This window comes from Rhamphochromis sp. 'chilingali' (genome assembly GCF_963969265.1).
Source record: "Rhamphochromis sp. 'chilingali' genome assembly, chromosome: 3".
Lineage (NCBI taxonomy): Eukaryota > Metazoa > Chordata > Actinopteri > Cichliformes > Cichlidae > Rhamphochromis > Rhamphochromis sp. 'chilingali'.
The window spans coordinates 41,877,571-41,889,747 of record NC_137931.1 but is presented as its reverse complement, the minus strand read 5'-3'; the positions used below and the strand labels follow the sequence as shown (position 1 = coordinate 41,889,747).

General features: G+C 43.8%; 1 protein-coding gene across 1 annotated transcript in view; it reads left to right on the top strand.

Moving 5' to 3' along the window:
• The first annotated feature begins 1,053 nt into the window (after window positions 1-1,053).
• Window positions 1,054-12,177, top strand: part of midn (midnolin) — a 28,589-nt gene continuing 17,465 nt past the window's right edge. Inside the window, exons 1-4 of the mRNA XM_080876895.1 lie at window positions 1,054-1,354; window positions 3,597-3,825; window positions 5,482-5,569; window positions 5,681-5,743. Of these exons, the coding sequence (XP_080733021.1) occupies window positions 1,279-1,354; window positions 3,597-3,825; window positions 5,482-5,569; window positions 5,681-5,743 (456 nt within the window). The 5' untranslated portion in view covers window positions 1,054-1,278. The remainder of the gene's footprint in view (window positions 1,355-3,596; window positions 3,826-5,481; window positions 5,570-5,680; window positions 5,744-12,177) is intronic.

The window sequence follows — 12,177 nt, the reverse complement described above, 5'->3', positions numbered from 1 at the left end:
GCTTCTTTTCCTTTTTCCGTGTCAGTGAAACATTGCAAAACATGTCTTGTCCTTGAGGTGGACCACATTGTGATCATTATCACAGTTCTAACCATAGGGACGTAATCACTGCGCAGACATATTAAAGCAGACTGTCCTAATCTACCAATATCAACATCCACTAGTGGAAAGTAAATTTACACACGTACTTAAAAACTAATTTGTCTACTTCCTTCTTTTTCACTTCAAACAGACTTCAATTCCTTTATCTTAAAAGCCATAGCCAACCTAGACTTTAAATATGTTTTTTAAGTTACCTATGTAAAATTATATCAATAGATTTAGAGTTAGATCCAATAATTACAAGCAACAATAGCCTATAAAACCTAATAAGATACCATTATGAAAGAGGCAGTTATGAATAATGAGTTTCAATAGTTGTTAAAAAGCAACTAGATAAATGGATAGTTACCAATTTGAATACACTTAGTTTATTATTACACTTTAGCCGATTTTACGTCTTAGTGTCTCTGCTCCAAAGAGCAGCAGCCCGTAGAATAAACTTCCTACATTCTTGTATAAAACAGTCATTTTGTACATTGTGCGCTTCAAGAATCCGCATTAGGTTATCAGCAGGGCATTAATTCCTCAAACGGGACCAGTGGTGTTTGTTTATCGGCGTACGTGTGTCGTATCCAGGGAGCGTGTTTACCTGTTGCCCGGTGACATTTTCTCTATGTCGTCAAAGGTTGGCAACACCTCCAATATCGCCAAAGATTTAATTTCATTGACTCTTTTTTTAAGGTGGTAGGTCAGTGGCTGTCCGGGTTTCGTGTCTCTGTCGGTGTATGCTACCTTTAAAAGTCGTTCCTGCTGCTGGGAGCCGCTGTGCTTGACACAGTTGGATAGCTTTATCGGTTAAGAATTGCGTTATAGACGCATTCTTTCCCACAGACGACAGCAAGTTGGACTTGGTGGCAGCAGGGAAACGAGGCCACCTTAAATGACATGCTGACATAAGAAGAACATTACTCTCCACCCATATCCGAGAAGCGTCAGTTAAGAGGAGTCTCACCTTTCCGACTACGCTCTTATCGCCAAGTAAGACACCGGTGATCTGACTATACACGAAAGCATCTCGGGACCTGACTGTTCCCATTATTGGCCAGGACTGACGAGCCCGGGTCTGCAGCGTAACGACGCGCACGGGGCCACCAGAGAATTTACTGAGACGTTATTGTGGATATTCAAGTGTCTGGATTTATCTCAGAGTTTTGTCGCTGTGTGGGTTTACTTTACATGCCAAAACTGGGGCAAGAGACGGGAACGCAGCAGACTTTTCCGCGAAGCTTTACAGTTTTCGCCACAGTTCTTGGTGAGTTCACTTTATTTTTTATTACGACTGATCTGTACGTTATGTTACGGGTGATGTGTTAGTAAAGTTTGACACGCGCTTTATGTGTTGGCGAGAAATTGATTAGAGACGAGTCAATTGCGGATCGATAGAAGCGTGTCAGCTGCTTGTATGAGACAATTGGGCGTAAATTCTGAGGGACAGCCTAATGTCGTGTTTATTGACGATAGCAGAATGTCATTGTTCCTGTAAATTATAATTAGTAGAAGACAGCAAGTCGTTGGTAATTATCTCAGATTAGAAGGAGAACGACAAATCTTATCAAACGTTGCTTTATGGTGACTGTCGTACTCAATACGAGTAAAAGCTGCCATACTTTAATGCATAAGGTTTTAAAAACTGCATGTTCCAAATGTAACCTATTTATACATATATTTATATATATATGCCAGGGGTAAACTATGAATCGTTTGCATGCTTTCATTGTGAAAACTGATTCCGTTGCCACTGGGTGGCGACCGAGTATTTTTAATGTTTTTTTTTTATGGTAAAGTGCCTACTTAGGTTTGAAGAAACTGCAGAGGTAAGCTCGCTGTGTAGGCTTTATGGTCATTTAAATATTCTTAGTCAGTCTCTCTTTGTGAGTTGCTCTGGTTACTTCTCTCAGGGATATTGCTCTCAGGGCGCTTATTGGTCACCTCAGACTTGAGAACTCGTGCAGCAGCAGTCCGAAGTCTGTGTTACATGCATATACTGCAGCTTACCTGACGAGAATAACCTACTCGTGTCCAGCGTGGATTAGCGTAAGATTCGCGATCACTTGAAGGGTTCCTGCTTGCTTCTGAGGTCAAGGGGGAAAGAGGGTGGCGTCAGCACTATTAATGTCGTTACAGTACATCTGATAACTTGGAGCAGAGGGATCTGGTCTTTATGCCAAGGGTTTAAAAATAGCCACGTCCAAGTTGGTGTTGTTGGTTAAGTAACCCGGGAAATATAAGGGAAATAAAGCGAGTCCTGATCAAAAATCTACTCTCACGGTGTCGAAAGTTGATGATGAGCTACATATGCTTAAATTAAGCAATCAGTTATATATTCACACTGTGTGCTGCTGTCAAACATCTCTTCAAAAAAGGCGTTTTTGGGATTAATGATGATCGCTATTTTCAGCCTGTTGCACAGTTCCCACACGATGAGACCCTTTAAACAGGCGGTACTTCCAGAGATGATGCACTCATCATCATATTTGTCTCTAAATATTATCTATAATTGGTGTATCTCGTGAAACGAGAATTCAGGAATGATTCAGCCGTGATTAACTTAAAAAACAAGTCATTTTTACGGGGACTGTCTTTAAAGCTTCCAGTAAGCTGTAGAGGCACACGGCCCTCGGTGTAGCCCTTTATTTGAGTATACTGTGATACTGTTGCATATTTTGCACTGTGCTGTAATTTATTATGAATGGCCTAAACTCGCTTGGCCTCCACGTGGGTGTCGAGCTCATCTTCCTATTGGCTGAGGTCATCGGCGTCCTGAAGGAGCTCTCCTGTGATTGGTCGGACGGCCTCGGGGGCTGTGGGCGTACTTTATCGATGGTGGAAGTGGGATACTTTGTGACAATGTTCATTGTCGATATTTCAGTGGGGCTGCCGTGGGTATGAGTGCGCAGCGGAGAGCCTTTTACTACAGCCGCAAGAGGCTTTGCAGCTCCGGATCGCGTGTCCCATCATCCAAAGCCCGAAAAAGCTCATAAAACATCCGAGAGGAATTTGTTGTTATACATTTTTTTTCTTTCTCAGACATTTTTTTGTTTGTTTGGTTGTTTTTTTTTTTAAAGGTAACTGCCTGCGTAAATGAGCGTCCGTGCCATTTTTTGCTGACAACATACTTGCGTTTCTGTGTGGCATTTGCCCGTCTATGTAGCATTTCGAAAGACTTGCTTGCACGCTGGAAAGCGCAACAAAGACAAAGATCACACAAAGGGAAACGCGACGCTTGTGTAGTTAAATTTCCTCGGGGGATATTCTCATGATATTGACCGGAGAGACGACGGACTGGGTTTTATTCTGACTCTCGGAGAGCGAGAGAAAAAAAGGGGGCACCAAGAGGAAGGAAAAAAAAGAGAGAGAGAGCTCTGAATGCTGCCTTTGATTTGCAAGGAGATCAAGGGACTTTAGTGGAAGCGACGGATCTGCTTCACTATTCTTTTCACCCTTTTCACTCCCCGGCTCTGCTCGTCTTGTCTCCCCCCCTTCTCTGAGCACAGGTTATCGGATGGACCAGCATCCCAGCGCCCGAAGCTGCACCAGTCGCGGGGCTTCGTCCTGCGAGGCCGTCCCGACGGAACCCTCCATGAATCTGTACATCCACTCCACCACCGGCACACGCTTCGAGCTCTCCTTGCCACTGGAGGAGACCGTGGAGGGACTGAAGAGGAGACTGTCGCAAAGACTCAAAGTCCCAAAAGAGAGACTCGCTCTGCTACACAAAGAAACGTGAGTAAACACGAAAGAAATGCATTGCAGTTGAACGTGTTTAGTAAACGTGGTGTTTTCGGATAGGGACAATAATTACGCATACTTATTTCTTAAAGAGCCAACCGGTACTTGAGACGCTGACATCATAAGCCGTAATGTCTAGGATAGTCCGCAGTTCAAAATGTGCACAAACCGACTTTAGGTGCGCCCACCCTCCTGGGTTGAGGTAATATTTTCCAAACTGCACTTTAACTGGTTAAGCTCACGGGAGGCAAAGGTATGCCCGCTTTGGTGATCAATACGTTCAAGGAAACTATTGACCATGGGGGTGGACAATATTGGAATTATGGGCTGGGACTCACCAGTCACTGGAACAGTATTGACATGCAATCTGCAGACTTGCATTGATTCGTCCCCCCTTCTTATAAAAACTGAAGCATGACTGAATTGCTAATGCTGTGTGAGTCAAACATGTTACACATTAATGAATAAAGTCACACAGAAGTGCTAACCTTGACTGTATTTATACTGCTACTGCACAGGTGTGCATTATTCATGCGTGACTTGGTACTGAACCGAAGGTGGATATGTCTTGTGGTTGGATGTGAATGTGAGCGTGCAGTTGCATGACAATAGCCAGCAGATTCAGGAGAATAACAGCAGTTTGTTTGCGTGAGGTATCAGACGGCCAGTTTCGCGAGGGCTTGAAAAACGCTGCTGTTTAAGCAGAGCTGCATGTGTGAGAGAATAGATAAACTCTTTATTATTCAAAACGAACCAGAACCTGAAGCATTATGAAGCTATGAAATGAATCAGGCACAGGTTAAACGAGCTCACAATAGTGCAGGTGGTGCTATGCAAAAAAGAAAGGGGGGGCTTTAGTACATGCGAACAGTCAGCATTGTTTTCAGCCCCCATCTCCTCCCACCCGTTGTAATCACCCAATAAATCACATCATCCTTTAAAACCTGAAAACCCCATTTTTAATCCCCTCCTGCGCCTTAAACTGTAGACCTACAGCAAGTCGGGGCTGACTGCCTTTGTTCAGCTGCGTGGCATAAGATTTGGGTCATGCCTACAGACCAGACTGCCCTAAACATCCTTCACTAACATAAAGCAGGCAAACGGGCAGAAACGGGTGTGAATGCTTGCATAGCATTTGGCTCTGAGATGCAAGCATTCCTCTTCTGTACCGGACATCAAGCAGTAAAGCCCTGGAAATGTGATGTGTTCTGTATCACATGATTTAACTTTCATAATCACTGACAGAGCCGTAACAGTTTGGCTAAGAACGGCGTCCATGCAATTCTAGTACTTGCCATTCTTTTCATTTATAAATTTAATATGCTGTGGTTTTGGTTTCAGCATGAAGTTTTTCTTCCTCATTTGTGCAACTGATATTGTCAAGGAAAAAAAAAATTCTTACCTCCACTTAGGCAAGTGCCAGTGGTGCCAAATATCCACTGCAAGCACTTGTCAAGCTCCACTATACTCGAAATTGAAATATGACAGTGCAATCAATACTTCTCTTTCATGGAGCTTTACACCCACAGCTCTTTTCCAAAATAGTTTTGATGTCCGTCTGCACCCCCTGGCTGAAGGGTGTTTGTATGTCTGAAGAGAGAATATATTGTCAGCACAGTCTAATTATCTTGTTCTCCCCAATCCCTGCAGGCGACTAAGTTCAGGCAAACTCCAGGATCTAGGCATCTCGGATGGGAGCAAGTTAACACTTGTGCCAACAGTTGAAGCAGGATTAATGGTATGGATTCAGCTTGCTGTGAATTTATTTTAGTTTGGAGTTCAAATCTAAAGAATGAACTTAAAAAAAAATTACACATATTAAATTTTTTATTTTATTTCTGTCATGCAGTCTCAAGCATCAAGACCAGAACAGTCAGTAATGCAAGCTTTGGAGAGCCTAACAGAAACTCAGGTAAGGATCTATGTGTGCCTGTGCATGTGTGTGTCCGATGAGCCTAAATCAAGGCTGATAAAGCAAAGTTGGAATCCTGCAACTTAAACTGAGCTCCAAATTTTTTGTGTGCATATTTGCATTACGGCTAAAGAAGGTGGAAGCTTCAGTTAAGCACAGAGCAACACCCAGATATGGCAGAGATGAGCCGGCTGCGCAAGCCTCTTTGCTTGTCTAATCTCAGCCTCTTAAACAAGCCAAGCCAAGCTAGACAACCAGTGTGAGCTGCTAGAACATAATAAGCAACAACACCCTCCTGTATCCTAGTAACGTGTGTGTGTGTGTGTGTGTGTGTGTGTGTGTGTGTGTGTGTGTGTGTGTGTGTGTGTGTGTGTGTGTGTGTGTGTGTGTGTGTGTGTGTGTGTGTGTGTGTGTGTGTGTGTGTGTGTGTGTGTGTGTGTGTGTGCAAGCATGCACAGCCCTGTAGGAAGCTAGTGCGAACACCACTCAAGAAGAGCTTATGTGCTGTTGAGAGGGCCAGCACTTACTTCCATCTTTCTGTTTACGCCTTTATCTATAATCTCTCTCCGCTCCTTCTGTATTTCACGGTCTTGACTGACAGGCACATATACACGAGCGCACAAGGCGAGTTTCCAGGAAGTGTGCTGTGGCTGCATGGAGACTGATTGTAGTCTCACTCACTCATAAACAGAGTGCTGGATCATCAGATGACAGTCTTCTCACTCAGTATTAGCACAGGGTTCCTGGAAGCCTAGTGTGCATGCACAGGCCAAGCGAGGCCTACACCCTGTGCTTGCAGTGAAACAGTTCTGTGGGCCTGCTTAAGTACAGTATGTATTTGAGTCAGAGCGGCATGACTCACCAAAATGATCAATAGTGAGTGTGAAGTTTAAAAAAGACTCCGTGCCGGCCACAGAGAGAAACCGAGCGAGAAGAGAGGCGATAAGGCTGAGCGCTCGCAGACAACAGTGTGACGTATGACACACTTTGCAGCTGACTGACTGACTCAGATCCACTTCCTTTTGTACAGTTGGGCAACACTGAGATGTACGTAAGTGTATCACTGATGCACTACTGTCTGATGTCAGAACGGTACAAGACGGTGAAACAATAACACTGATGTAAGGAGTTAACTGAACTCTTAACAGCGGTTACATCCTGAAGAATTTGCCCGACGCTGTTTAGTGGAATAATTATCCGATGATGTGGGCTGCTCAGTGATAGCAGAGTGTGGTTCAGTATGGCTTCTTGCCCTGCTGATAATTTTATGGTGGAAATCCTAGCCTTGGTGTGTGTGCGTGTGTGACAGAGAGAACTCAGCATGCATCTCGTAGCACTGACAGCAGATGACTGCATGTGTGTAGGTGTGTGTAAGTGGATGTGTGCGTGTCTGTTACTGGATGTGTGTGTGTATGTCACACTGTAAGTAGGCTGGAAGCAAGCTTTGCCCATCATGTGGTATGCCTTTGCTGGGTAGCCAAGAGTGACTGTCATTTTCACTAGAGGCAGATGATAATTCAACCGCCGACCCAGAGGAACCGATCTCTCACTCTGCCTGTCTTCCTGTGTATCTCCCTGTCCACGTAACCTTATTATACTTAGATTCGTTATGAGTCAAGTGCTTGCGTTTTTCTCACGAAATGCTTACCACACGTTACCACATACACCACTTTTGCATACATGTTTATTTCACTGTAAATGGTAATCTGACGCCGGGGTACGGAACGAATAATGGGTAACAGGAGATTGATGTCACAGTAAAACACAAAAAAGGCGTAAAGCTGCTTTAGTGTGTTTATATCCACAGAAATTGATTCTTCTTTATAATTCATGAAACGAAATGGAATGATATAGATTGCGGAGAGATTACAGATCTTTGTAAGATTAGAAAAATAGGAACACAAAAGCTTTGCCTCATTTCCTATCTCCTCTCTAACTCTGGGGCTATCAAAAATCAATCAATGCACTTAGCCCTTAAAAGTGTCTGACAGGATAACTGATATGCCCATGCAACCAAAAATAGCCTGAGGGAGGTATGGGTTAGTTCTTAGAAAAAGGCATACAAGAGTTGGTTGTTAACCCCTGGACCCCTAATAAGCCATCACCCCTTCAAATATTTTGGTCATGCAAGGTCTTATTTCCAGATTGGATTCCGAGCTGCACTGAGCAGATCACCGTATGTCTTCTCCTTTATCGGGATTATGAAGAAGTCTTCAGCTACCAGGTTGTTAGTCAACAAATCATGCAGCGCATGCCAGCTTCCAAGGGCTGTTTCAGTCTCTTGTGGCATGAGTTTGGGGTGGGGGGCATTTAATGGAAGTTCTTACCCAGCAATGATTAAAATGCTATTTTTTTCCAATCTCCTATGTTTCACCTCCCTCTCTTGTTTCTGCTTAGCAGCTCTCCTAGGGATCTATAATTTAAATGTGCTGTGGTTTGCAAGTCCGGCGAGCTGCCTCACTTTGACCGTGATGGCTGACTTCTTTAGCAAGGACAATCATAGCTGCCTTAATTCCTCCTCTGGCATCCTCCTAGACTTTTTTTTGCATGACATCTAAGCTGATTTAAGCCACTGCTTCCTGACAGCCCATCAAAATACAGTTGCCTGCACTACTCACTACTCTTTTCTTATTCTGTCTGCTAAATAGCGGCTGTGTGTACAGCTTATATTTGCAGTCATACATGGGAACACACACATACACACACCAAATTGAAAGGATATATTTAAGAGGATTTATGGTCATGATGAGAGAATGAGAAACTGTCTGAGCCTAGTTGTAAAATAAATGTATATTTCTATGACAAGTAGTGAAAGCAATATTTACCATTTCTAGTCACATTTAGGCAGTAACATCAGCTCTTGATCTATTTTAGAATTTGATTATGTGGCCATTTAACACACAGGGACTATTTGCTCATTGATGCACATTGACGGTAGAATAAAGCCAACCAGACGTCACCCTTACCATCCCTACCCCCACCCCCAATGCCCTTCCCCCCCCTATGCAGCCACCTCTTTGTTCCCATCCTAAAGCATGAACACCACACCGGCTCAGCTGACAAACATAAGACAATGATTAGTCACCTTTCCACTTCAAAAAGTCATGTTAGGCACAAGGTAGGACAATCGTTTACTCAAACCTTCTCCCTAATCAGTCCTTCCAGTGCCGTTTGGGCTCCATCGGACTCTTGGAAGTGACATAATAATTTTGTGTAAGCTTCAGAATGTCAATTCTGAGTGTTCCAAAACAATATAAGTTATGTAACTATGGATCGGTGACACCAAAACGGTGACCTCATTGGAGCAAGCCAAGGTAGTTGTTGCTGTTTGTTCTGTAAGGTGAATTTTTAGATTGCTGATGGTGATGTTTGAGAGATCAGCTTTTAAGTGGCTTGTTTTTGAATTTAGCCAAGTTTGCATTAAGCTCAGAAAATTTTCAGGACTGTGCCCACCTACTTTTCAACCCCTCTCAAAAATTGAAAGCTCTAAAGGAGCAGTTCCTGTGGGACAGACACATCCTAGGATGACTAGTTCCTTTAGTGGTAGTACTGAGGTGGGGGGGTAAAGAAGGGCCTAATAGGCTTCAAACTCCAAAATCCTGTTAAGTGCAGCTACAGTGGTGCATACTGGTTTTTAAAATCGATGCGCAACCCAGCTGGAGCGAGGCTCAGCAGGCTTCAGATTGACAAATTTTGCCTTGAACACTAACACAGACTGCTTCAGGAGGAGGCTGTGTTGCCATTCCACGTGTCCCAGGAGAATACGCTGTTACATATCTGCTCTACTTTTCTCGCTCCCAGCGACAAGCACCTCCTGTCCTCATGCACTACCCCCCCCCCCCCTCCTCCCCCTCACTTATTCCTCCTCTTCCTCTGGCCGGGATACAGCACGGTTTTGTCTTTGTGTCTACAAGCAGACAGACGCAAACTTAACAGGCTCTAACAATCTGTGGGGAGTCACCTCAGGGTCACCCTTTCCTTATTTCCTCTGCTATCCCTCCCTCAGGGGTTGCCACAGTGGGCCTGACAGGTGGAGGAGAAAAGAAAGGGGGAGCTTTGCACAAGTCAGTCAGTAATGTGTATTTGTGTTTGTGTAGTTAAGTGCTATTGGTTGGGGACAGTGGGCAGGAAGGCTAACATGGTTGAGAGATTACAGGGAAGATGAGATGATAGAAGAAAAATGGAGATAAGAGGAGAGGTGCTACTAGAAAAGGAGGATTTAAGAAGTAGTGCTTTTTTTTTTTGCTTTTTTTTTGCTTTTTTTTTTTTTAAAAAGACAAATGAACTTTGGACCTGTGTGTGTCTATGTACACAATTGTTTGTAAAACAGCTCAATGCAAATGGTCAATATGTTTCTCTTTGCAGTCCTGCGCCCTGCACATCACCTTATATTGATGTCAGTTAATCAGTAGGATTGATAATACTGGAAATCATTGGAGAGTAACTGTATTGAGGATTTGGGAGCGCAAGGAATTGAAGAATGACCAAGTCTGCCTGTTGGTCAATATGAAGGGTTTCCTCCCCTTTTACATCCCCCAGCGCTCTCTGTCCTTCTCACTACTATTGAGATTAAGGCTTTTTATATGCATGCAGCTTAAGAGACAGAATCTTTGCTCTTTAGAATGGAAATTTCCTTTATTGTAACCTAAAATGAAAGCTACAGAAATTAATTTTGTTGCTGAATGTGTAAATCAAATCGTGCATGGAATAAAAAAACAATGCTGATCTAAAGGCCTTTTCAGTCCCTGCTCATGTAAATCCTGGCCTTGAAAATTGCATTAATAGGCTGATCATGCAGTATTTTTGCACCTGTGTAATCCCCTTTGTGATGCTTAAAATGCATAGTGGGAGGGGAAGTGCTGGGATGGGTGGAGGGAATCAAGGTGTGTTGTGGGGCAGTCAAAAGGGAGCTGGATTTGCAGGGAATTTCATTGTCCTATTATGTATATTCATCTCGATGCATGTGTTTCTGTGGGTGTGCGCATGTGCCAACATCCATTTTTAATGTTTCTCTTTGTATGTTTCCTCACTGAGCGACCAGGGGAGACTTACTTCTCCATTTTGGAGTCGTGACCGTCATTGTTTTCCATTCCCTGGCGATACAGTGCTTTTGTGATTCAAGTAGCAGGCATCGTGACTAGTGGGGCTACTGTGTGGGAGGATGGAGGCCATGTATATCACATTCGATAGCCACTACCAAGACTAATGAAGCCAGTGCTACTAGGGATATGGTGCTGCTGGCAGAGGTGCAGGGTTCAAAAGAGCCAGGTCATTTCAGTCTTTCCTATAAAAACGTAATGAGGAAATGAGAAACGTCTTTAAAAAAAAAAAGGCATCATTTTTGCACGATCACCGTTGCAATTACTTACCGTCTTTCTGTTAACGTTCCTCCATCTGTCACAGAATTTCTATACCTATCTCTCAATTTCCCCACACCCACTTCATTTATCTCAGAAACATGTGATGCTGTTTCTTCTTTCATTTGCCGCTGCTTCGTATGATGTTGTTTTTCCCAACTATCCACAAATTTGTCTCACCGGGTACAGAAAATGCTGTGAAGTCATTCTCTGCCAGAACAGGATCCTGATTAAATTGTATTAATCAGCTGGTGTAAATGGCTTTCAAGAGAGTGAGAGGAAAGTGAACAGCGGGGGAAACGAGTAAGTGAAGATTGCTTTGGTGTTGCTTGCCTGATTTAAACCGGATCTTGATAGCTGGGGACTAAGAGGTGAATATGCTCAGTTTTTCTGGCTAGTTGTAAGGAGTGGCTTTTGCAGGAACCCGATCGTCTTGACTTTGCCATTTTGATCTCTCCTTTCATGGAGCCGATCATATTCTATGATGGCCAGCTGTTCCTTTTTTACTCCACTTACCCCCCCCTCTGTTTCTTATCAGGTACTGTTACAGATGCCTATCTTTCTAATGGTGCCTTTGAAGATTCAACCCCCTCTGCCTTTAGGATTTGGGGATGATGCAAGTCATTGATTTTTTTTTCTTTCTCCTTCTCTCTTTTGAGAGCCTTTCATTGCATCTTTAGCTGGTGCGTGTCTACCCAAAGACTATCAATAGCGTCCTGGTGCGATCAAAACATTTAGGTCGATAGGAGGGTTAATAAGCAGTTTTTGAACCATACCTTTCCACCTCGCTGTCCGGCAGGTGAGCAGCTGCACTGGAACCAGAATATGGCTGGAGGAGTGACTTCCTCCTCTCGCAGCTTCTCCTTCTCCTCCCCCGCCCGTCCCGCCTTCCAATCCTCTATCCTCTATCCTCTTTTCCCCAGCACAAAGCTGCTCAGTTGTTCATGAATGTCAGCTCAGTGCTGGCAGCACTCTCTATCTTTCCCTCCCTCTCCCTCTTCACCCGTCCTTAGACTCTCAGCCTCTCTCTTCCTCCCTCACTCCTTATCTCCCTTCCTTAGTTCGCTTAGTGTGCAA